Source organism: Musa acuminata, chromosome BXJ2-9 (genome assembly GCF_036884655.1).
Source record: "Musa acuminata AAA Group cultivar baxijiao chromosome BXJ2-9, Cavendish_Baxijiao_AAA, whole genome shotgun sequence".
NCBI lineage: Eukaryota > Viridiplantae > Streptophyta > Magnoliopsida > Zingiberales > Musaceae > Musa > Musa acuminata.
The window spans coordinates 1868616-1893906 of record NC_088346.1 but is presented as its reverse complement, the minus strand read 5'-3'; the positions used below and the strand labels follow the sequence as shown (position 1 = coordinate 1893906).

General features: G+C 40.9%; 3 protein-coding genes across 3 annotated transcripts; 2 read left to right on the top strand and 1 right to left on the bottom strand.

Moving 5' to 3' along the window:
- Nucleotides 1-99: 99 nt before the first annotated feature.
- LOC103996777 (putative pentatricopeptide repeat-containing protein At5g37570) lies at nt 100-2683 on the bottom strand. The gene is made up of 2 exons (XM_009417764.3): nt 339-2683; nt 100-261 (listed from the first exon to the last, which is right to left on the bottom strand). Exon 1 carries the CDS (start codon nt 2645-2647, stop codon nt 944-946), a length of 1704 nt encoding a protein of 567 aa, XP_009416039.2. The 5' UTR covers nt 2648-2683; the 3' UTR covers nt 100-261; nt 339-943.
- A 7282-nt stretch (nt 2684-9965) lies between these two features.
- LOC135622358 (B3 domain-containing protein Os11g0156000-like) lies at nt 9966-11983 on the top strand. Its single transcript, XM_065124131.1, has 3 exons — nt 9966-10706; nt 10785-10976; nt 11056-11983. The coding sequence occupies exons 1-2, from the start codon at nt 10124-10126 to the stop codon at nt 10919-10921; spliced, it is 720 nt and encodes a 239-aa protein (XP_064980203.1). The 5' UTR covers nt 9966-10123; the 3' UTR covers nt 10922-10976; nt 11056-11983.
- A 1557-nt stretch (nt 11984-13540) lies between these two features.
- On the top strand, nt 13541-24490 carry LOC135622357 (uncharacterized). The gene is made up of 14 exons (XM_065124130.1): nt 13541-13951; nt 14537-14694; nt 15718-15821; nt 17714-17780; nt 18115-18204; nt 18284-18448; nt 18559-18699; nt 18774-18851; nt 20824-20936; nt 21014-21074; nt 21666-21833; nt 23566-23667; nt 23954-24043; nt 24129-24490. Exons 1-14 carry the CDS (start codon nt 13663-13665, stop codon nt 24189-24191), a joined length of 1689 nt encoding a protein of 562 aa, XP_064980202.1. The 5' UTR covers nt 13541-13662; the 3' UTR covers nt 24192-24490.
- The last annotated feature ends 801 nt before the right edge of the window (nt 24491-25291 follow it).

Below are 25291 nucleotides of genomic sequence, written 5' to 3'. Positions count from 1 at the left end.
GGTGTTTGATGGATAGTTGTTATTGTCCAAACCAGAAGTTACATGTGAATGCGAACAGTGTGGCTTTTGGGGATCAAATTGCTTACAAGAGACATGTTTATTTGGTGAGTAGGATTAGTTGGACTTGCTTTAATCTAACATCAAACATTTGAACTAGCATTAGTGCTCATCATTGACAAAGCGTACCTGACTTGTTCTTGATTACTGGACATATATAATGCTCTACTCTGGATAAAAGAATGTGCAACGTTGTGATGGATACTGTGAAAGTAAGGAACAAGTGAGATAATTGCATAGCAAAACATAACATATACGATTAATCTAACGCCAAGCCAAACCTTTTCCATATGAATTTAATTTGCCCATTGGCGCCTGAAAAGGGTGTATCAATTCATCTGCTACATTACTTTTCTGTAAGAGGCTCACATCTCTTTGTACATTTTAGGAACAATATTTCCTAATCAACCAATATAGTACTCAAAATCCAACTCGAGAATGTTATCACATTTCAATACCTTCGCGTATCAGTCATAAACTGACAGAATTCAAGCAGCCACCATTTTCCAGTACTGAGGTGAACATACATCAGCAATGCAGCAATGACAACCCATTTCAGAGACCTTATCTGCATGAACTTATAAACCCAGCATTCAATATGTGCTTTTGTGGAAGATCTCATGATCGGCAAAAATTAGTCAGCTGAGCTGATATTTGCAATAGATAGTTCTGAAGCATGCCATGGCCGGTCTTGTTTTAGCCTTCAACAGTGAATTCTTCGTGTAACCAGAACAAGGAGATTAAGGCTTGTTTTCCCAGCCACAAAGAGCTCAGACATTCCATGCAAAGCCACACAAATGCTGGTCTCACGCCAGTTTTTCTTGGACCAAGTCCTGCAAATTCCCGTACCAGAACAAATCGATACCATGAACATTGTGTCTCACGGCTAAATCCAAGTATAACCAGGCACTTTCCTGATCCCTTTTCCTCTCATCATAGTCCTTAACTCTGATACATCTGCCCACCGATCTGCCACCGCATAGATATTTGATAGCAAGACATAGTTACCTGCGTTTGTCGGCTCGATTTCAAAGAGCTTTCGAGCAATAGTTTCTCCTAGTGATATATCACCATGGAGTCTGCAAGCCCCTAATAATGCTCCCCAAGCTCCGGCATGAGGCTCCACAGGCATTGATCTGATCAGCTCATAGGCATCCGTTAATCTCCCTGCCCGTCCGAGAAGATCCACCATGCAAGCATAATGATCTGGAGATGGAACGATCAGGTGTTCATTCGTCATCAAGTCAAAATACTGTCTCCCTTCTTCGACAAGCCCAGCACGACTGCATGCTGCAAGGACTACTGTGAAAGTGATACTGTCAGGCATGAGTCCTTCCTCAAGCATCTGATGGAACAGCCCCACAGCCTTGTCTCCGGCACCATGGAGAGAATACCCTTGCATCAGAGAACAGTAGGAGATTAGATCCTTGTTCGGCATTGATTCAAACAAACTGGCAGCTCTTTCCATGTTGCCGCACTTTGAGTTCATGTCTATCAAAGCAGCCAAGACATGGGCCTTGCTGAGATCGATCGAGCTCCGAGTGACATACAAGTCCACCCATTTCGCCAATGTGAGGCTACCCAACTGGGAGCATGCTGACATCAACCCAACCACCACAAATTCGTCAGGCTTGATGTTCTGATTGTACATCTCGAGAAAGATCTTCAAGGCGGCGCCTGGCTGACCATTCTGAGCGTACCCTGAGATCATTGCTGACCATGAGAACACATCCCGTTCTGGCAACTGCTCGAACAAGACCCTGGCCGATGCCAAGTCCCCAGCTTTGGCATAGCCATCAATCAACGAAGTGTAGGAGACAGCATTTCTCTCTGGCATTTTATCAAAAAATTGGCGGGCACTTACCAAATCCCCAGACTTGACGCATCCATCGATCATGGCGTTCCAAGTTACCACGTTTCTCTTCGGCATTTCGTCAAAAAGAGATCTTGCGGAGGCCAGATCGCCGGAACTCAGGTAACCAACGATCATTGCGGTCCAAGATACCTCGTTTCGATGTCGCATGGAATCAAATAGCTTCCTCGCTGCGCCAAGCTCGCGGCACTTGCCGTAGAAATCGATGAGCGCCGTCCGGACGAAGACATCGGCCTCCAGGCCGCAGCGGAGTATGGTGGCGTGGACAGAGGAGCCGAGTGAAAGGGCCACGGAATGAGAACAGGATGAGAGGAGAGAAGGGAAGGTGAATGCATCGGGAGGCAGGGGGGAGCGGCGGCGGAGGAGGTTGAATAGGGCGACAGTGGTGGGAAGGGGAGAGTGGCGGGCGTGGGCGGTAAGGAGGGCGTTCCAGACGATGAGGTTGGGGGCGGAAAGACGGTCGAAGGCGGACGAAGCGTAGGCCGGGGCGGAGAAGGCGGCGCAGAAGGAAAGGAAGCGGGTGGCAAGGACCGGGTGCTGCTCGAGGCCCTTGCGGATGATGCGGGCGTGGATCTGCTCGAGGCTGCGGAGGGAGCGGCAGGAGATGAGGAGCGCCGCGACGGAGAGTGCGGAAGACGAGGAGGAGGAGCTGAATATTGAGGCAGCAACGGCAGTGGCGGCGGCTGTGGAGGAGAAGCTGCGGAGGAGCACGCTCATAGGGCGGAGAGTAGAGGAGGGATGGGCATAGGCGGGCTTCTCATTTCTTTTGTGAGTCTGAACACTATATATATATATATATATATATATAAATAAAATAGACACATACGAAATACATTGATATTTTCGTATCATAGTTCTAACTTAAAAGTATAACTAATGAATAATTGACTCGTTGATTTTACGTAGTGCAAGGTGTTGATTTTACGTATTTGACTCGTTAAATCATGTAAGGTTACAATATCCGTCGCATGTCATCAACATATCAACCACATAGCTCGACCATGTTAACCTCATGAGGTCGAGTAAATGGCTATATGGCACTAAGCTCAGTTGTGTGGAGTCAAGTCATCGACTCAGTATGGCCAACATGTTTGTCACATGGTTCTAGCATATTAGAGTGATGTAGTGTCGATGTGTTGACCGTACATGTCGATCACATGACGTCAACATGTCAACCACATCTTTTTTTTTCTATAACACATGCCCTTCCCCACTTCTCGAGCTAGGAAGTATACTGGAATTAGGTCGAGAAGTGGAGGGGTCCTTGTGGTTAAATAGTGACACTCGATGAGTCGATGATGTCGCATGCCCGACTAGACTACGTGTGGCGATGCCTAGTGGGCGAGCTGATTGGGTTGAGCATGGTGGCACACAATGGATTAACTTGGCCGGGTGCGATGGTGCACAATGGGCTGACTCAATTGGGTGTGATGACACGCAATAGATTGACTAGGCCGAGCACGGTGGCGCATGATGGACCAACTACGTTGGATGTAGTGACACACGATGGGCTGACTTGGTAGGGCACAATGGTGGAGTCATCTATCACACACGAACTCCTCCTCTATGGTTGTGTAAATTCGAGAGTGATATGACATCAGAGCACGTGCCACACTCACTTGCGATTATGCTGGCGTGGTGGGATCTCAAGCGTCCATCTACTATATTGATAATGTTATCTTTTTCGAGAGGGTGACTGATGTTAAGTAGCATTGTCTGGATTCTCATGAGTCACCTTTTAATTATTCAATTATTGAACTACTTAAAAACTTTAGTGTGATATAGTATGTTGACACAAATACCCTTAATCGATTGAGCATAGGCCAACCCACAACGGCATTGTATACTGATGGGATGTCAACAACTAGGAATATTGTCTTCAAGATTTTTGAACAATCGTCGTACCCAAAGGTCACATAAAGATCAATAGTCCCAAGAGAGTGATAAAATCTCTTGTACAGCTAGTGAGGGTCAAAGATTTTGATTGGAGGTCCCTTGTTGTTAGACTAATCTTCTGGAAGGCATTATCGTTTAAAATATCTCCAAAGCTCCAATTGTCAATCATGATGTTTTTCATCAAGACATTTGCGATCCTGAAGGAAACTACAAGAGCATCATCGTGTTCAGTATCTAAATGTTCTGTCTCCTTCATAAACATAATTGGTGGGTCTCCATTATAATGGAATATTTTCATTTGAGGCTCTTTAGCATATGACTTTCGAGCAAAAGAGTTACTACCTTTAGTAGCTGGTCCATCGATGATCACATCTACAAATCATTCCATGGGCCCTTTAGGCCTTGGAAACATCTCTTGGACCCTTAGAAGGAATTTATTAATATGTCCTCTTTGAATCCACTCCTTAATTTATTCCTTCCTTCAGGATCCTTTAGGCCTTCGTTCTTTGGTGTCATACTCATTATCTTGAAAGCAAAAGACTTTTATCATAATCCTCATCATAGCTAAAGCCCTTAAAGGATAAGATATATAAAGAAGTTCGTATTCTCATATTTGCATAGACACCACTATACAAGACCTGTTTAATGGTGTTTAATTATGTAAAATTATATCGAGAGAGAATGCGATCACCCTTTACCTAGTCGAAATGTCTCATTAGTTGTCCAAACGAGGAGATAGATTCAGGAGAAAGTTTGGCAAACCACTCTCGTGTTGTGTCTTAGAAGGTTGCGGGAGAAATCCAATAGATAAGGGAGTCCATGATCACATAAAGTATCATCTTTATGACATTATTTTATTTCCCTTGAATGTCTGTTTTATTTCCTTATTTTATTGGCTCCTTATTTATCATGTAGATCTAAGGTTGAACTTTTCTTATTTTATTTTCCTACGAATGTCTTTCTAGTCTCTGATCCATTTGATTGAGATGGTCTCAGACATCAAAGGGGAGTTCAGTCAATTACACGATTGATTTGTTTTGAATGAGGGTTTAAAATTTGGATTGGTTGAGGTGAGTGTGCCTGTAAGATACATTGGCTTAAGTAGAACGTGACTCAGTCATGAGGCTAGGAATTGGGAATGGTGATGACATCAGAGCTAGGAATGATGATGTGAATAGGGTAGGTTGTGATTGCCGAACTAATTGAGTCAAGAAGGTATAGGGCTACAATTTGAACTATCCTGATCAAGACCAAAAGTAATGGTGTAAGCTATTGGGGAGCAGGTGACTAATTAAAAGTTGAGTCTTTGATAAGTTGTCAAAATAATATAGGATTAGGAATATGGAGCGTAGAAGTTGGTTCAGCCAACACCCTGAGTTGCCTAAGCCCTAGAATCATCATAACTAGAGGATTCAATAGAGGTGTGTTCGGGGCTATCAGACATTGGTCCATTCGGACTCAGGTCCTTAGGGTTAGGTCAAGATGGTCCAACAAAGTTTCTTTTAAACATTCTGGTTAGTTCTCCTTCTAATACTAAACTATTAAATTAGGTTTTTATTATCTAAAGCGGAAGCTGATTCAGATTTAACCTAGTTCTTTTCTTGATCCAATTTTAAGTTGAACTTCTCCATCAATCATTAGAATCTTACAAAATTATGTCGGGGCACTCCCAACAATGCCCTTTCAATACATAATTTAGAAAACAAGTTGAATAGACCTTAAGTTTTTGATGTGTGTTGTGACACACCTACAAAATCCTTTTTATAATGGGTCCTTATATTGTTATCTTTGTATGGTGCCATGCTTGTACGAACATGGAACTAATTTCATGTGTAATCATCATTAGCCCACGCTAAGTCTAGGATTGCATAACCTCCTAGAATGTGGTGTGAATATGATGGCAAGGGTGACAATTTGGGTAGAGAATATGGATTTATGGGGAGACAATGTGCTTATCATGCGAAAGTTACTAGTCATACGTGTGCCATCCTCCCAAAGCCCAGGATCCAACCCATTAACCATGCAATGCCACGATGTCTATTGTGTGTCATCGACATGTTAGTCACATGGCTTGGGCATGTCGACCTTGTGGGGCCAAGTCAATGGCCATGTGATATCGATGTGTCAACTACATAGAGTTGAGTCGATGGCTGAGTGCAACCAACATGTTGATTGCATGATCCTTCAACGTGTCAATCGTACTAGTTCACCTATCGGCCACATAGCACCGATGCATCAACCACATTATTTTTCTTATAATAATACAAAGTTTATATCATTTCTTTTAAACTCAAACAATATTTTAGACGTATAGGATCTCCGATCTCAATCTTGGTAATAATAAAATATTGGTTTATGATGCTAAACTAATCCATAATCTTTTATAATATTTAGAAAACCAATAATATGATAGTTGAAAATTACAAATGATTTTTTATAGTCATGGAAAAATTAATATATTTGTTAAAAGATAATAATATTGACAATAAAATTTTGTTTGTTTATATTCCTATATAACATTTTTGATACATTATATATATATATATATATATATATATATATATATATATATATATGTTATTTCTGTCACACTAATATTTGATGAATTAGATTATAATAAGAGTACATCCATGAGGATCTTGTCAATGCAGGGCGTGGGAGTTAATGTATATAATCTTACCTCTAAATATAGAGATGAATGAGTTTAGAAGGGAATCTTATAAATAAAAATATATTGAGGTGTCTAACACAGATCCTGAGGTGTTTAAGTTGGTCGAGGGATTCGAGAAAGGAAATTATTGTATAATCGAGTTGTTTGAGAGACTTTTAGAAATGCACTTTGGGTTCTTTATAGAAAAAAATTAAAATTATTACTAGAATCATTGATCATTACTCGATCTGAGGAAGATTTGTCACACCGTCGAGTGTTACAGTTACTGCACATATGTTGGTGTTCTTAAGGTGAGGGAGTGTTGGCCGAGGCGAATGGACTTATAAGGCAGCACCGAGTCGGCAATGACGTGGATGTGAAAGCGCAATCGACGTGTTGGGTTGATGAAATAGTTGATGGCCTGTGATGTTATGTCGGATTGTGTCTAAGCCCCATTGTTCAATCCTTCAGATAGAACTTGATGATGTTTGGAGGAGTGTCGAAGGAGGATTTCAAATGGATGAGACATATTTAGGCAGAGTTTTGGTTTTGTTTTTGTTTGTTTGTCGAGGAACATGCAGTGTGATTATATCGGATTTGGAGTTTAAGTTGTATCGGAGTGTGAATCGTACTGAGCTTTCATTACTTCTTACATAAGAAGATATTATACTCCACGGCCAATCCTTGCGATAATCTCTGTCGAGTAAAATCCTCTGTTCTATTTAGGAAACACCTCCTTACCATCTTCTCGCATCCTTGTCATCTTCAGTAGTTTCTTCAATGCCCAGCTTGCATCATGGGTTGGGCTTCCACACCATGTGCTTCCATTCCTTGCTATCTACCCATACAGCTCACAGAACAGAGCTGCAATTTTCTGCAGAAGCAAAACAGTTGATTTCCTGTTCTGTCGCCTGACTCTGTTTTTCCCAGAGTTCTCTTCCTATTCTTCTGTTCATAGCAGGAGGACCTCCAGAGAAGAACTACCCACAAACATCGGCTTCCTTTGGTATGATAAAGATGTCTCACCGACTTATTGAAAGGTTGACGAAGACCGAGTTCATCAGTGGCAACACGCCTTCATATGACAGATATCTGCCAGTCCTACATGAATCTTAGCTGGAGTTTATTGTGGAAGAAATCAGAGGTGCTCCTGAGTAACCCACAGGTAGCTGACAGTCTTTGAACCCAGAACTCAACAAAAAGGAAAGAGCTTTCCTAAGCAATCGCCTTCCATTCGACACTGTTTCTTCAGCACCATCCTCATCAAGTATGGGGAGGGTAAATCTCCTTGTTCGAGCCATCTCTTCCTCTAGAGCTGAACACTTGCGTTTGTAGTCTTATGTATGAAGTCACAACAGGAACTCTTTTCTTTTCGAGCGAGTACCACTTCTCGTGACGAGAACAAAAATCCATCTCTGACGAGATTTGTTGAGGATGCATGCCAGGGCAGGTGATTGCCGTCCATCCGTCCGTCCGGCCCCGTCGCATGCGCATGAATCACACCATGAACTCCACCTTGTGTGCATGGGGCCAACCCATGGCCTGTTACGTCCAAAAACTGGCAGTGAGTAGTACCTATCAGCGACATCGAAAGTGGGAGATCAAATGATTTCCAGCTGAAACATTAGCTGCTTAAAGTGACGGTGTGCGCAAGTCTCACATGTCTTGCTTAACTGTCAACTACTCCTCTCAGAGATGATCAGGTACGCCCAATGATTGGAGTCTCTCCCTCCTTTGAAAAGGCCCGGGGGCCTGCTGCAACATGCCAAGCTCTTTCCCTGTCGTGCCATCTTCGCCATTGCCACCGGAGTTCGAACTCAACTTGTTCTTCAATCATCCCATCATTTAGTCCCCATTCAGTACAGTGACCTGAAAACAATTTCATGAAAGCTCCTCCTCCCCTTTTACAGCCTGATGCCAGTGACCATTCCCGCCACCAGAAGAAAAGTAAGAGAGAGAAAGAGAACATCTACCGTCTTAGCTCATCCACATCGATTCGTAAAATTACTAATCCATGTGCATCGGTTTGCTGACAAAAGAACAATTTAAACTCCTCAGAGTTCCATGAATTCAGCAGCAGATATATGGCCTGACCCAGAAAGCTCACAGTGTTTAAGCACATTCCCATGTGTTTTCTTATCTCCTTGTTCAGATGACCCCACACAACACATGCAAAGAGGACTACCACGCCAGCGCTCTGCATCCTAATTCAAAGATACCCACTCATCCATGGGTGTGAGGTGGGCTTCCCCACAGCCAACAGGTGTACCATCATATGCTCCTGCAGGTGGGTTGCATGATGGGAGAAGTGGAGGAGGGAGCGCATGCAGAGCACACCACACACAACAGCAGGAGAGATGAATGGCTTGGCGAGTGGGAGCAATCCTGAGGACAGGCTTCGGACACGCCTGCAGCAGCAGATGTTGGACTAATCTTATCTTCCTGTCCAGCTTATCGGAAAATGGAGATGAGATCTGTGAAGCTCCATCTGATCCCATCACATATAATATACATTCCTCGTTGGTCCCCGTCAAGCTGAACCAATAATTCCTACAAGTCACATGAGGAACTATCTAAATCTGACACGAGGATATTAGCTTCACTGTTCTCTGCAACACTATCACCACCTTAAGCACCCACGCCATGTCGCCTTCTCAGGTTCACATCGGAAGCTTTGTTAGTTGCTGATTCTGATGATATATATTGGGAGATGAAGATGATGTGGTGCTCCCAAAAATGTCCTGTTTCCAGGCAGTGGATGCGGGACTCTAATATTGACTTCGATTGCTAAAGTGTTTGGATCGTTTTATTGAGACTAGAAAAGGATCTTTTGAGGACCACATGTGTCTCTTTTTCAATGTGAAGTGGAATGCAAAAGCAGTCGGTTCTGAACGATGGAGCTCCTAATGGTCAAGCTTAGGACGACACCTTTTGTGGTTCTCTGAGGTGCTCTAATGGAATTCAACCTACTCTTGGTCATACATTCCGGCCATGAGAGGCTTTCAGGCGTGTGCTGAGATGGCCACGAGGATAAGGATGATGAATCAGCTGGGCATGAGAACACACTTGGATCAAAAAACGATCCTCCAACTCTCACAGGTAGAACTCTTGGATCAAAAATGAACAGTCAAAAAAGAATGCATGTTGGAAGGAGTTAGCAAGTTGCAGCAACCCACATGGAGTATAATTGCATGGGGCTCACACTGGATGGTTGGGATGAGGCCACAGGTGCAGCACTGACTCCTAAACATCACCACCTCATCATTCCTCATCAGCTCACTAGAGTATAGCAACTTAGAAACTTCAAACTCTTGGCCCTTCCTGTGTACCTATGTAAAGAAATATTCTCACCTAACTCCCACGCATGTTCAGCTCAATGAATTTGCTCTCTCTCTCTCTCTCTCTCTCTCTCTCTCTCTTGCATCTACAACTACATGTTTCTGTCTTGCACTTTGGCCTTTTATCTCCCAAGTGTGCATTGCATGTTTTTCTTCACAGGCTATAAATGCATGGTAATAATGCCTACAAGCTTCTCAGTTCCAACACCATCATCACCACCATCTCCCTCGCCAACTTTTCACAGACCTCACCTCAAATCCTCCTCCTCTACCATTTCCTCTCCCTGACCTCAGCCATTTCTCATACACATGGCACAGCATCACCCGCAACCTTGGTACTCTTGGGAGCCACACATGAGTCTCCACCACCACCATTACCAGCATCTCTACCGAGCGGAGCAAGAAGAAGCCCGGTACGAGAGAGAACACATGTTTGAGAAACCCCTGACCCCGAGTGATGTAGGCAAGCTCAACAGGCTGGTCATACCGAAGCAGCACGCCGAAAAGTACTTCCCCCTCGGCGGCGACTCCGGAGATAAAGGCCTGCTGCTGAGCTTCGAGGACGAGTCGGGCAAGACATGGCAGTTTCGGTATTCGTACTGGACCAGTAGCCAAAGCTACGTGCTTACCAAGGGGTGGAGCCGTTTCGTCAAGGAGAAGAGACTAGATGCTGGCGATGTGGTCCTCTTCGAGCGTCCACGGCTCGGAGGGGACCGTCTGTACATCGGATGCAGGCATCGCGGCGGAAACGACAGCCCGTCGCCGGCTCAGGCCACGACCATGCCGGCTGCTGCAGGGCCATGGAGCCCAGTGTACTACGCTGCTACTTGCTCGTATCCAACGAGTAGCTCATGCTTCAGCTCGGTGCAACAAGACTGTCTTCTTCATGCAGGTAATAATACTTCATACGGTTCAGTGTCGAGTTGCTTAGTGAAAATGACAAGGGATTCTAAGTTGTCTCAACCTGCAGGAGATCAGAGGAACGAAGCAATACAGAGTGAGACAGAGGCACCGACGACCTCGAAGCGGCTGAGACTCTTTGGCGTAGATTTGGATTACCAGCCCGAGCCTCGGCCAGATCCCATGACCTCAATCTCATGGTTTTAGGCCAGAGCGCGTGCCACTTCGTGCCAACAAATGCGCGTCCGGCTCTCAAATACAGGTTGGTCGTAGCTGTCAATTTAGTGCATCGCAGTCGCTACAAAGACTTTGGCCTAATTCTTCCGTCTGCATTCCAACAGTAATACCTGGAGTTGCCTGGAACAAAGGGAAGAGGGTAGTGAACAGTAGGAAAGCTGAAGCGGAGGAGAGGGAGGAAATCTGAGGCCATGTTCACGAATCCCACCAACCAATCCTCTCCTCACCCAAGTGACAATTCGATTGACCTGCGAGTTGTGCAGGACCCAGCAACCACTGAGGACGGCAGATGAGAACAGCAAAGTTGGAAAAGGAGGGAAGAAGAAATCCCTTGTTTTCCGGGCAATCTCCACTTCCTCAATTTCCTTTCATTTTCTTTCGGGAGTCCCACTCTACAGCATGGCCTGTCGGTCTGACGGATGGGAGATCGGGTGAAGTTTCAGGAAACATCAGATTGAAAAGTAGTAGATGAGATGGGCGTGGGTCCTCTTCACCCAGTGGCACCAAGACTCTCTCTCTTGTTTAGTCTGTATCTTTCGAGGAAAGAACTAAAAGAGTCTGATGGGACTTTCCCTGTAGCAATTCTCTCTCTCTCTCTCTCGCGTGAAGTGAGTAGGGTATTCATGACGTGAGGGGTTGCAGTGAAGGGCATGACATGATACCTGCACCAAGAAATGGTTCGAGTCTCTGTGAAATCCATGTCCTTGGCGCAGTGCTAATATCACTTCCAAGTGGGCTCACACTGCAAGAAGGGATACAAGGAATTTGTCTTAGCTAACGCTTGTGAGACAAGTTGAGAAAGAAAGCATCACAAAGTCCTTGACAAAAAGAAGCTAGATTCTCAACAGCTTAACCTCCTGTCCCCTGCTTTTTGATCTATTTGCTAAGTCATGTATTATACACCGGATGAGTCACTAATGGAAGGGATGACTGTTCAAGTGTCAAGCTAGAGCAAAATCAACTAGTTTATAAGCTGTAAAGCTACAAAAGTGCAGAGAAATTTCCTCAAAAGAAGTGCAGCAAAGTAAGCAACCCTAGTGGAAGAGCTGCATGGAGACAGTAGTCCCACAAGCATTAACGATGTCTTCATGATATCAACTTAGGCCAACATGTCCACCAATTGTCTTCATTGTTTGCAAGATTATGTATATTGGTTCTCCTCATATCCTACATTAGCGGAAATCGACTTCGTACTGTTCCATCTTTGGCATGCGATTACTTTTGTTAGAGATGGATGCGGCGCACTGGTATCTGACCCTAATACTGTGTGTGTGAATCATCACCTCTGGTTTCTTATCTTTAGATCTGAGAACATAATACTGCATGGTAACCGAGAAACCAAGAGGAAGCAGCCAAGGTTCATCTGAGGGAGGCCTTGTAGCTTACTTAATAGAACTATATCCTGAGAAAGATATGCTGTCTGCTGCTAAACAAAAGAAGCCATGTGCAGAGGACCTTCTTCTAGCAGGTGCGAAACACTACTGATCATAGAGTACCTGAACAAAATCCATCAACCAAGAGAACCTGCAGTTGCCTTCTGTGACCAGGAATAGTCCCCCTGGTTCTAAGACGTAAAGTGAGATCTCCCCAGGAGGGCACTGCCAACTGTTGCGGCCATGTGAGCAGTATTGCAGCGCATCATGACGAGAACAAAGTCGCCCTCGAAAAGGATGACGCATCCAATAATGGCCCTTCAGTCGCCATGGAAACAGTAGCAGAATGCCCTACAAAATGCTGGTAATCATACTCCCTACCCACATCCTTTTCTCTAGGGGTGTCGCCACCTTCTCCAAAATGTCTGTCACGGGAGGTCATCCCTTTCGTCAGCTGACCAAGTCTCGAGCACTTGGTCTGCACCTCCAGTCGAATGGCAGAGCCAGGCCGGGCTACGGCCTTTGACCGAAACGACCCGTACAATATGAGCCGGTGGGCTTCAGATTTGGTTTGGGTTTCATACACCCCATTGACTCGAATCGAGTAGTGGGTCCAAACTACTTCGCTCGACCCGGCTCACATAACTAGTGGGTTGGATTGGGTCAGGTATCATAACCAAACACAAAGGATAAAAGGGTATAAGCTCGTCTATTCATATCCATTGTTTTTGTATTATGATACCAGGAAGAACATTAAAGCCTTCAAATGAACAGTTATGTGGTCTTTCTCTAGCATCTATATTGTAAGAAAAAAATTAAAGAAAGAATGAGTGAGAATAATCAGTAATATAGAAAAATAAATTTGATTTAATCTTAATTTTCTCTTATAATATCAATTACCAATAAATGTGCCCTTTACTCGATATTTGAACGTCGGCCTGAGCGTAAATTGCTTCAAGATGCTGTGCCATCGGATCGTGTGGGGATCCTTTACATGACACCTACGTTACGAGCTCCATGAATTATTGGTGGATCGAAATGATTGTAAGGTGAAATTACTGGAGAGGATCCGCCTCCTTTAGGGATCTATCATCTTAGATATAATAATCCTGCGGAACAATTTATCTTGAACGCTACTATGGTTGCCTCTCGGTGCCAAAATGAAAGATAAAAACGACCGAAACATTTAATAGGCTCCGTGCGCGAAGCAGCTTACCGACTCTTCGTCAAAACGAGAGCAACTCGACTTGCGACATATAGATCGTGAAACCCTTCACGCCTCTTTTTCCGCTGTTGTCTCTCTGCAACCCTTCGAAGCAGTCGTGGGTGGGTGCACCGATGGCGGGGAGGTGGAGTGGAGGCGGCGGGGGCGGCGAGGTGGTGGGTTCGATCTACTCGGTGCTCGCGCTCGTCCTCATCTTGGTGGCCTGCGTGGAGCTCGGCGACGCCGCCACCGCCGTCGACGTGTACCGGCTGATCCAGTACGATCTCTCCGGGGCGCCGTACGGATCGCGCCTTGCCGGCCTTAATCACCACGCCGGCGCCGCACCCTTTGCCCCCGGCGCTGATCTCTCCCGTACCGTCGTCATCCTCCCCGTTCGGGAGCTCAATCTCACCTTTCTCCAAGGTGAGCCCCTCTCCTCACGTGCTCTTAGATCTGTTGTGATGAATCGTGGCTTGGAACTTCACATCATTATTGTTTCTAGATCTATTTTGCAATAGAATCTCGGCTTCCGGCTCCTTACGATGCGGTAATACTGGTTTTTCCTACCAAAAGAATGTCGGGCCACTTCTTTTGCACTCTACGCCTGAACATAATTGTGAATTTAACAGATTCCATATCCTGTTTAGGTAGACTAGACAAATTTCTACATGACGTGACTGCAGTGCCTCGAGGAGAGGAAAAGGAACAGTAGGATCATGTTGCAATAGGGATTCACAGTTCCTTAACCATAAGTCAACATTAGGAAGCTCAATTATCTAAGTCGTGCATGATTATTTTCTTCATTATTCTGGCTCCTATATATTTGGCTGAAGGGCTTTAGCTATAACTAGCTGGCTCTTCGTAAATTGATCAGTTTTTCCCACATTGTAGGAACTGCTCATAATTATATCTTCTCCATCTTGAACCAAATCTCTTGCATTCAGTTTTTTTCCATTCTGTTTATTGTTAAGTTTGTATTGACAAACATTCACTTTTAATGTGCATTAGAGTACATAACCAGTAAGCAGCCCTTGGGGGGATTGTTACTTCTGCTTCCTCAAGATATTCGTCACAAGAGTGGTGGAGGGAATAAGAGCAGAAACGTTGGTCTGCTGAGAAGTATATTGTCTGAGTTGGAACAGTTGCTCATTCATGTCAACTTACCAGTAAGTGGAGCATCAATTTCTTCCTGTTCAGCTGTCACTACATGAATTCCATTGGACATCTATTTCAACCTCAAAGTTTTCCATCCTTTTTTGTGCTATCTTTTGATTGTCATGGTTTGGTCTCTATAGTCTCGATACTTCAAGTTTCTTAAAATTGGGATTGCATGTGAAATGTGAATACTAGCAAAGTCTTTCATTAAATTTTTATTTCGTAAGTTGTTCTGTGGTTTCAATCATTGTTGAAACTACATAGTCATTTGTCTGCCTATTAGTTATCTATGTTCATTTTATGAAATATTGATCAAGCTGTAAAAATAATATAATCTGGTTCTTAAACTGGTTTTGTCTCAAACAAGTTCAACTACAAATTCTTTTTCCCTTCGACAGGAAGAACCATGACAGCTGCATATTATGATATCTATGTACTGGTTTTCATTATATAGGTAGTAGCTAAGTGGATTTTATCATGTGGAATCAGTGAATCACTAAGTTTCTGGCCACTGATTATTAGACTTGGCCATGATATGGAGATAGTTTTGAGCTCAGATGTCACATCAATAATTCTTAATGAAAACTTGCTTTAATTCTTATGTGGAGTCCTTTTAATTAAAGTCTTCAATGGAACCTTCTTAATTTGAGTTGTGTTTTTATTGTTGACCTGTCAAGGAAAAAGACTTCAATGCTGGGATTGGGAGGTCAATTATTTTCATTCTTTTGTAATTCATCATTACTTCAAAATTGTGAAAACGATATTTAGCTTTCAGACATGGAAGTTTAGCATTGGTAAATTGAGATGGATGACCGATATCATATTTCCTATGGTCTGACCGATATCATGTTAAATCCATGACTGATAAACATGATGTGTCAATTGTGTGGATTGTTTATTTGACTTGGACTTGTAATTATTTATATGTACCATATGGAATTGATGTTGGCTATGCTTTTCATTCTTTGTCACTTGTTAGGATCTATTTATGCCTGTTAAGAGTATTAACTAATTATTTTTGTTGGTACTTGCAGTATCCAGTTTATTTTGCTTATGAGGATGATAAGATTAATGCTGTGCTAGCTGATGTTCGAAGAGGTGATGCCACTGGGCAACCTGCTACAGCTACCACTGGCGGGTTAGTTAATACACTAATTGCTAAGATCATTAGGCCATTTGAAATAATCTATATTTGTTTCACAGCCACCCTTTGTTGTTCAACCTAGATCAGCAATATCTAGTTTTAATGCATTTGAAAAGGTATATAACCAACATATAAGCTTTTAGTGGATTTGATGGCTGAAATTCTATGCTTAAATTTGGACCTGCTTTAGTTAGAAGATATTCTGCACTTTTGTCCTTTACTCAGTTGTTCTGATTTTTATAGTGTTCAGAATGTGCAGTGGATCATAGAATAACAAATTTGCTGCTCCACTTTCTCATTCTGTAGTTTAAAGCAGGGCCCTGTATGACTTATGGCCATCAACAGTTTTTCTTCTTTTTGAGCAAATTCCACTGATACAACTAAATGAAAATTTGACTAATTGACTTTAAAACAAATAACCATCTTTCTTGCTAGGCTATGTCAAAAATAGGTATTTGACCTCTGTGTGAACTTTCTTTCTGTTTTTTCTGTTTAGAGGTTCTATGATGCTTATTTGTCGCCATCTAACATAAATCTTATCTAGTTAATACTGCTAACTGACCCAATTTGAGCAATGGCCATCAGCCCATGCTTGAAGTATCTCAGGCTTGAATTAGTGAGTGTGCATTGGGCAATTCTATGACCAAAGCAGTTCAGAGTTGGCAATGGACTGCTTGGTCATACTGTAGCCTGAAATTGAATTTAAGTATGAACTAAAATATTATAATACTCCCACAAAACATAGCTTAAGGCACTAGTTGTCTGGTCTCGTTTGTGTCTAACCTCCCTTCCCTTTCCAATTCTTTTCCTTTGGTAATAGTTGGCAAAGCTGAGTATGAAGCTGGTAGGCCTGGATGCCATAATTAGGGCTTGGATCAACCACAGTAGCCAATTTTTGGGATTTCAAAATTGCTGCCTATTGTTGCCTAGGAGTTCTCATGGTATACTAAGTTAATAATGGTTGATATGATTTGTTATTTTTGAAGTAGCTCTCTGGTATAAATCTTATTCAAAATACAGCTTTCTTTCTCTGTCATACTGTTTTTTTGTTTTCATTCTAGACAAATTGTTTTTCTTGAACTACCCTTTGCATTGCAAATTTTGAGAAAAGAACATGTCTATGCATGGAAAGTTAGAAACATAAGTTTTCTGCAATTAAATGAGATCACATAGAAGTGTTGTCAAGTAAATTGAGCTTATGTTGGGTGTTCCTCTACTTGGATGATTAAGCTTTGTTTGGACCTACTTCATCCAAATTTCTATGAACCTAGGGAATAAGAATGAGGTATTAGTGAAGTGTAAACTGAAGAAACTGTCCAGGTTAGGCACATTGCCACATAAATTTCTCTCCTTCCTCAGCCCTAACTATGCTTCCCTCATCTCTACTCTTTTCTCATTTCCTTATGCTAACCAAGCAATACAAGTGGATTAAGACTGATATGATTGAGTGTGGACCAAGTTTGTGTCTAGGGCTCATGGGTTTACTTTAGTGATGAGACAGGCTTTGGCAAAACTAAGGTTACATGTTTGACATGACACTTTGGTTGCAGTGTCCCATCACGCTATCTAGTGAGAGCAAAGAAGAAAGTGAAAGGGGCATAAAATGACTGAAATATGTTGGGTGATATTCACAACTATGCAGAAAGAACATAATAAAGCCATCCATGACTAGACTATATGGTAAGGAGGCATGTAAATAATCTTAATAGATCTCTTAATTACAAAGCAATACAAATCACTAACTTAAAGTTTTAATTTCAGTGTGGCAGGCATTCATGTACTCTTATTAAGAAATATAGGCTCAGTACCTGCTTTCTATTCAAAAGTTTCTTGTTAAATGAACTGTAATAAGTTTCTCGTTTCTCCTTCTGCGTGAGATATTGCAGCTACAAGTTGGTTGTATCAACACCGGAACCTAGAAAAGCATCATCTCCAACAATCACAAACATTCAGGTTCGAATTCTTCTTTACAATTAGAGTATGATCATGACACACTAATGGAAGGAGAAGAGTTTCTTACTGCATGGTCCTTGATGACAAGTAATCACCTTGCAAATCCAATTCTCACTGGTTAAGTCATTAATAAATACTGAGATTAAGCTTTAGGTGATAAGAGGATGTATAATGGCCTTAATATCCTCTCATTTTATTGGTTCTGCTTCTGCATTAGTAATTTGTGTTATACACTATGACCTCACTTTGTCAGTGTAAGTGACATTGAGACATCCATTCCCAAAAGTGTATTTGTAAATGGTTAAAACTTATGGTACATTGTCATATGTAACAGGGGTGGTTACCAGGACTTGTAGGAGATGGTACCACTCAACTCCCTACAATTGCTGTGGTTGCGTCCTATGACACATTTGGTGCTGCTCCGGTATGAGACTATCTATATAACTAATACTTCAGATATTTTTATGATTTAACTCTAAGCTTAATGTACCTAATGTTTGAAGGCACTTTCTGTGGGAAGTGATAGTAACGGAAGTGGGGTTGTGGCTCTCTTGGAGATTGCAAGACTCTTTTCACGCCTTTATTCAAGTCCAAAGACCCGAGGGAGATACAATCTTCTCTTTGGTTTAACATCTGGTGGACCTTATAACTACAATGGAACTATGAAGGTCAAATTGAATCTTCCAAGTCCCAAGCCATTGCAGTTGCAAGAACCAGTCCGTTGTTTTAGCTTTTGGTTATTAACTTATCATTTTCTTGTTTTGATTAATGATTTCAGTGGCTTAGGAGCTTTGATCAACGCTTACGTGAGAGCATTGAGTATGCTATTTGCTTGAATAGTGTTGGTTCATGGAACAATGAGCTGTGGCTGCATGTGTCTAAGCCTCCAGAAAATGTGTACATAAAGCAAGTTTATGAGGTGAATCATGTATTATTCAGATCAAAATGATAGTCCTTTATCCCATTTACTAAAATGAGTTTCTTTGATGACAGAGTTTTTCAGAAGTTGCAAAGGAGCTTGGAGTTACAGTTGGTATAAAGCAAAAGAAGATCAATATTTCTAATCCACGAGTGAGCATAGTCTTTTATGCATTCAAAACTTGTTATATCCTTGATCTATCGATACTATGCATATGCTAATATTACCCAAGTTGTCTAAGTTTCCATTGACTTCTAATCGGGTTCTCATACTCTTTTTAAGCTGGCAGCTATCAAGTTGTTTTCACTTTCAATGTGTTTACGAGTATTTATAGGAAATTAACTTCTTCATTGTTATAGTTATATTGTATGTCCTAGCGGGAACAACTTCTACTGATTTCTGTTTGTGGTCAAGGAGCCAAATCAATAAACAGTATTTTAATGGAAATGGTTAAAAGTGATGGCTATCTCTGTGATTGTATAATAGACTTGGAAAAAGAGTGCAAGAATTTTCCAAGGACAGAATTGTATGATAGATTAATTTAGCAACTTACTTGGTGCTGTCTTATCAAATTTTCCTGTTGTGCCCTCAGACAACAGAAGTGATGGAAACAGTTGTTCAAGAAAGTTGTGAGTACAATGTTTGGACACAAAATGCCTAAAGGCAAAAAGGTTGCAGGAGAAGGTCTATAGACCGATGCAACAAAGTGAACTTAGATGTTTCTAGCTTAAACATGAAGGATTGTAGAACACTCTTATGATACTTCTATATAATTCAAAAGGCATTTAGTGAAAGGAGATGCAGCTGACTGGCACTCAAATTAGATTGTGTATCACAGTAAATTCTTAAATTTATGTTCATTAGATAAGCAGGAGGTAGATGGTCTTTCATTCCAATGTTTCTTCACATGATCTAACTTTTGTTTCCTTGTGGGTTCAGACAATGGTAGGTCTCTTAGAATGTGGCTGGAGGTTTGTGCATTGGGTAGCTGATTTTTTCTGAATGATTAAGAGCATGCTTTTGTTTCTTGTGGTATTGGCTGGCTGCTGGAACATTATCTGCTTACTTACTGGTGGCAGAAAATGAACCACTTGAATTGTGCAGAATAAAATTCTTGAAAATTGCAATTGAACTTGTGAATGATGGCTCACATTATCAGTGGATTTTGATATAATACTTTCAATTAGTATAAATATCATCAAAGATTGATCTGGTTTTCGACTGATTTCTCAATCTTATAGCCAAATATTGCTTGGAATTTGCTTAGAATTGATCGAACACAACCAGTGTATGATCAAATTCTTGTCAATTTGTTGCCTCAAAAGAGGAAGCAGTAGATCTAACAGAGGGAAACCAAAAAAGAGAGAAGTGAGGATTAATAGATGTCAAAGAAGAATCATGTGACAATGACTGTAAAATAGAGAAGGAAACAATGCTATGGTCGTGTACCATTTCCGATGGTTGTTTCATTTATTGTTGCAGTGTTCATCATCCATCATCATGTAAGACAAGGGACAAAATATATAAAGAAGAAAAAAGAGGGAAAGATAGAGTAACCCTTCACCTTTTAAGAAAATAACGATGTTATTATAGAGAGAAGAAATGACATGAAATTTAAGTAAATCCTTGATTCAGTCATCGCTTTTTTTCAGATAATTTTTTCTTTAATTGTTTTTAAATAAATTTATACGTCACATGTTAGGGCAGCCCAGAATTTAGCTGCATGGCAGTTAGAAAAATATTTTTTGTGATAGTAAGGTCTATCGTCATCCTCAAAGCTCCTGATAAATTTTGAGTCTGTTGTCCATGTCTATCTTGTCTTTATATGATATGATTAGTATTTATTTTATAATTAACCAATGATAGTTGTTTTCTAATGGATCAATTTTCATTATTTTTAATTTCCATCTCTATTTTAGTATATAATATGTTAATTTTAGATTTTTAGCTATGCTGTTAAAATGTTGCTAAATGTTGGCTATGTCCATTTTGAAATGCATGGTTAACTATTTTGAATTGTTGGTTAAGAATCAGCTTTCTGGAGATAGCTAGATGAAAATGTTTTTATACTATATGGATTTGCAAGATTGAAAATTTCCAACTTTTGTTAAAATTTTGATGTAGGTAGCATGGGAGCACGAGCAATTTTCCAGGGTAAGAGTAACTGCTGTCACTTTGTCTGAACTTTCAGTTGCACCTGAATTGCTTCAAAGCACAGGAGGACTGTACGATACAAGGTAGATGATAATGTAGTTCTATATTTTCTCTTCATCTAATTTTAATTCTTCTTTCTTAAAATTCACTTTTGCTGCAGGCATATAGTTGATGATACTGCAATCCATAGAAGCATCAAACTAGTTGCTGAGAGTCTTGCGGTAATGTTTTCTTTTTCATTCTGGTTCGGTTACAATGCGGCACTTCTTTTTCTGTTTGCTGCCATTATTTGCATATATTTTACTTTTCAACGTGTCACTCTTTCGGGAGACAGCTTTGTACATACTGATGTTCCATGCTGATTAGTCCTGAAAAATTGATGAGCAGAACTTGTTGTGTTACTAAAATGTCCATTTCAAGACCGCAATGGCATTCCTAGTGATGTTAAGAGCAATGGCATTCCTAGTTCTGTTTTCTTAACATCACTGGGCTTAGGTCAGGCTTGATCTTAGCTTATGAGAAGTGAGTTGATGATCTATTTTACATATAATTAGAAAAATTTTCTTTGAAAAATATATTAGAAAATGGAGCAAGGCTCAGAACATGTATACTTGGGTTCTGGTTCACTTCAATCATTTTACTTTCCTGGGTCTATTGTTGGCTGTCTTCCTATCTTTTAAGTTCTCAGTTCTATATGTTGATATTAGTCCCTTCCCTTGATATAAAATTGGAGATCCTCATAATATTGTGTTTGCTCATGAAATAAAGTGGTGTTGCTTTTCTAGTTTATAATGTTTTCTACTTTCATGCAGAGGCATATTTATGGATATGAAGGAAAAAATATCCAGATTTTTGCAGATAATAGTAGTTTGGCAGTAAACCCATCTTATGTGAAATCATGGTTGGATCTTTTATCGCGGACACCTCGAGTAGCACCTTTTCTCTCAAAAAGTGACCCAATTATTTCCGCATTGAAAAAGGTGTGTTTAATTACTAATTTTTAGTTTCCATCTTTCGTTATTTCTGTACTTTATTTGACTTCGACAAACTATACCTTGCTATTATCTCTTTAAGGAAGAGTCAGTTTATGATGAAAGCTGTGTAGAAGAAATGTCTTGTAAAGTTCTGCAGTTATTTGCATGTATAATGTATATCTTTGTGAAAGGGCATCATATGCTAGTGGCTAGCAAGAGATGCTAAATGTTTGATCAGAAAGTTCATAATGTTTATCATCTTTAGACAAATAAGGTGTTTTTTTGTCATGTGAAGCAGTAGATTCATAGACCATATCATTGAGATTAAAGGATGACTTTTCAAATCACTGAAACTGAAAATTAAGGGCTTTAATATATTTGGATCTGTAAAGGACCATGTAATACTTGTATTCCTTGAAAGGTAATGTCAGAGTTATATCCACTTTCGTTGATTTTGTAATTTTTTAAACCTAAAGATAGTTCAGATAAAGGTTTTAAATCTTGATATCTGTAACCATAGGTCCCTTGTCGAATTGGTGCTGGTCTAGTTTATGGCTGGTTCCGTTCAGGGAAAAAATTTACACTTTCATTTTCTTATTCCTCTTATCTTTCCTTCCTAGGGTCTTTTCTTTGTCATACCATTGTCATCTTCTTTGTTTCTATTGTTGGTTGATGCCATCGCTTGATCTTACGGGGAAAAAAGAGGTTACCTGACCTATTTAGATAAACTAATATAGATCAAACTGTTCTTACTAGATATCCACAACCACTAATATATCAAATCCTTCCATTTCATCTTTCTTTTTGTTTTTCATCTATCCTTTCCTCTTCTCCAGCCTGACATCATGACTTAAAATTTGTCTGATGGTAGTTCGGATGATAATGCCATGATGAAGACTGTTATGACCTAAGGGAGATAGGTGAAGCAAGGATGATATATCCTTTTGTAAACTTATTGGCAGCGAGGAAGGTAGAGCTATGCCAGTGAGGAAGCGAAGAAGCGACAGTGGTGGGTAGTTGGTGTGCGTTTGCATCCTTTTGTAAGCTTATGTTAAGTCAAGAGTATCGTTCTTGGCAGTCCAATATACAATGCATAAATGTGGCATATGTTTGATGACAAATCTTCATATCTGTCCCTGTTTTCGGGATCATGATAGTGAAAGCATGGACTCAAATCTTGACAGTACTGATTGGTACTAACTGATATTTATTGGTCTGATCAAGTGCCTGTATTGAAGCATATAATCTGATATCAGTACAATATCATTCTTTTTTATTTTTTATTATTTTGTTTCACCGTTTTGTTGTTGATATTATTTTATTCAATGATACCATGTGAAACAAGTTGATGTACCGCTCAGTCCAGTAAATTTTCCACATTGGTACTGGATAGAGATTTAAATCCTTGAGTGGAAAATGATACAAAACATCCATTTAAATCTAAAAATTTGAATTTCATTTTTACTTGTTATGCATGCAATTGAGAAGCATGTATATCTGTTGTATAACTGCATCCTGTGGATATAATTTATATTTATTAGATAAAATAGCCATCAGAAAGCTTATCAACCGAAGTAATCATTACAAATGTTCCTATGCCATTCTGCCAAGTTATCCTGTGGCTAAATATTTCATTTGGAGTGAAGGTGTTGGGTTGGGTTGTGTGTGTATAGTATATTCATAAGGGGTTCTTGTTTATATCTTCTATAATACATAATAATATTATTATTGGTTGCAGGAATTGTCTGATCATACGGACGAAGTGCATCTGCAGCATGAGAGCATTGATGGGATGTTTAGCTTTTATGACTCTACACGGGCAACCCTTAACATATATCAGGTGATCAAGAACATTTTCTTGAACTTTCACTAACTTAACTATATTTTAACTATCTTCTGTCTTCCATTTGCTGTTATGTGGTGACAAGCCATCATTTCTTTCTTCACTTTTGTGTAACATCACTAATTACTTATGATTGTGAATAGAAATTTCTTAAATTGCTGCACCAGTCCAATGCAAATGCTCCTTTTCCTCGAATTACATCATTCAGCTGTAGTCTCAGAATAGTTTTTCCTTTCAACCAAACAATGACAGACTAACCGGAAATCATGTTGGTTGATTGCAGGTTGCAAGTGTTACGTTTGACCTTCTTTTACTTCTAGCACTGGGTTCTTATCTAATTCTCCTCTTCAGCTTCCTTGTCATCACAACACGGGTAATTATGCTTACTTATCTTCTCTGGGTAGGATCAGCATTTATACCACTTTCAGTATGCCAACAGTGGTCGACTGTTTTGTCAGGGCCTCGATGATCTTATTAACATGTTCCGGCGACCTCCATCTCGAAAGGCCAAAGCAGCTTGAGTTCGTAGGGTTTTGTTAATTTTCACGCAGGAGACTTGACCAGGAGCAGAATAGCTGAAGAAAATTGTAGATTAGCCTCAGTCGGGGAAATTGAATCATTCTCCAGTAACATCAGGAAAAATTTTGCCAGCATTCATGGTTGGAAGTTACTGGTTTTCGTTTTTCCAGGGATTTTACGTGTGAAATTGCAAGGGTGACATCATTATTTCCTCCTCAGGTTGCTTGTTTTATGCACCAAGCATCATAAATTCATGTCTGCTTTAAAATTGCCCTTAGATATTGCATGCGGATTTATATCCTGTTGGCTGTTGATTCATAAGCTAGCTCAGACTCATGGATAAATGAATTTGTTATGGTCTTTGTGCTGGCAACTGCAACTTATCTTTACAAATGGTTTTATAGTCTACTTTCGTAGTCCACATCGCTTAAGATGGTTGGGTTGAGGTTTGCTGTCCTTAGCCGCACATCAGATTCAAACAGTACGTCCTTATTTATATTGCATTCTTTATATATATTACGTCGGAGCATTCTTCATTCTTAATGTGTGATTACTCTCTTCTCAAGGTGGTTCTCAGGATGATCACAAGAGATGATGGTTCCTTGTTCTCCTATTTAAACTGGATTAGATGGCAAATAATCAAATTTAGGACGAACTTAAGAAGAAAACTAATTTGTAATACTGAATTAGGGAACAGATTGGACAAATTTCTTGGATGGTTCCGAGAATGCAAAGGTCGAAGCGATGGGGGGCGAAGCCGCGGTTTTAATTTGCGCCACGCCTTGACACGTGGCTTTGGTGGCGGGTGATGCGGCACGAGTTTAGTCGACCGCGTCAGCAGATCGGACTTCGGCGACTCATCGGTGGCATACACGTGTCGGGCCTGGTAGCCACAAGCTAGTCAAAGAAGGTGATCAATCCTTACGTGGCATGCGGCGGCAGCTAAGCCGTCGACCGCTAGACGTCCACGTGTCTGGCACACGAAGGCCATGACAGCACGCATTGCGATGCACCGCTCCCCGCACGCTCGCGTCGCCTCTTCATGTATATCTACCCACGCGCGGCCTGCGACGGACGAGACCGTGCTCAAGGTCACCTGTTT

What these genes read in the sequence shown, in the direction of transcription:
- LOC103996777 (XM_009417764.3), bottom strand. Translation starts at nt 2,647, where the DNA reads ATGAGCGTGCTCCTCCGCAGCTTCTCCTCCACAGCCGCCGCCACTGCC.
- LOC135622357 (XM_065124130.1), top strand. Translation starts at nt 13,663, where the DNA reads ATGGCGGGGAGGTGGAGTGGAGGCGGCGGGGGCGGCGAGGTGGTGGGT. An exon ending in CAACCCTTAACATATATCAG is followed by an intron (nt 23,668 to 23,953) that starts GTGATCAAGAAC and finishes GGTTGATTGCAG; the next exon opens with GTTGCAAGTGTTACGTTTGA. An exon ending in TCCTTGTCATCACAACACGG is followed by an intron (nt 24,044 to 24,128) that starts GTAATTATGCTT and finishes CTGTTTTGTCAG; the next exon opens with GGCCTCGATGATCTTATTAA.
- LOC135622358 (XM_065124131.1), top strand. Translation starts at nt 10,124, where the DNA reads ATGGCACAGCATCACCCGCAACCTTGGTACTCTTGGGAGCCACACATG. An exon ending in AGACTGTCTTCTTCATGCAG is followed by an intron (nt 10,707 to 10,784) that starts GTAATAATACTT and finishes CTCAACCTGCAG; the next exon opens with GAGATCAGAGGAACGAAGCA.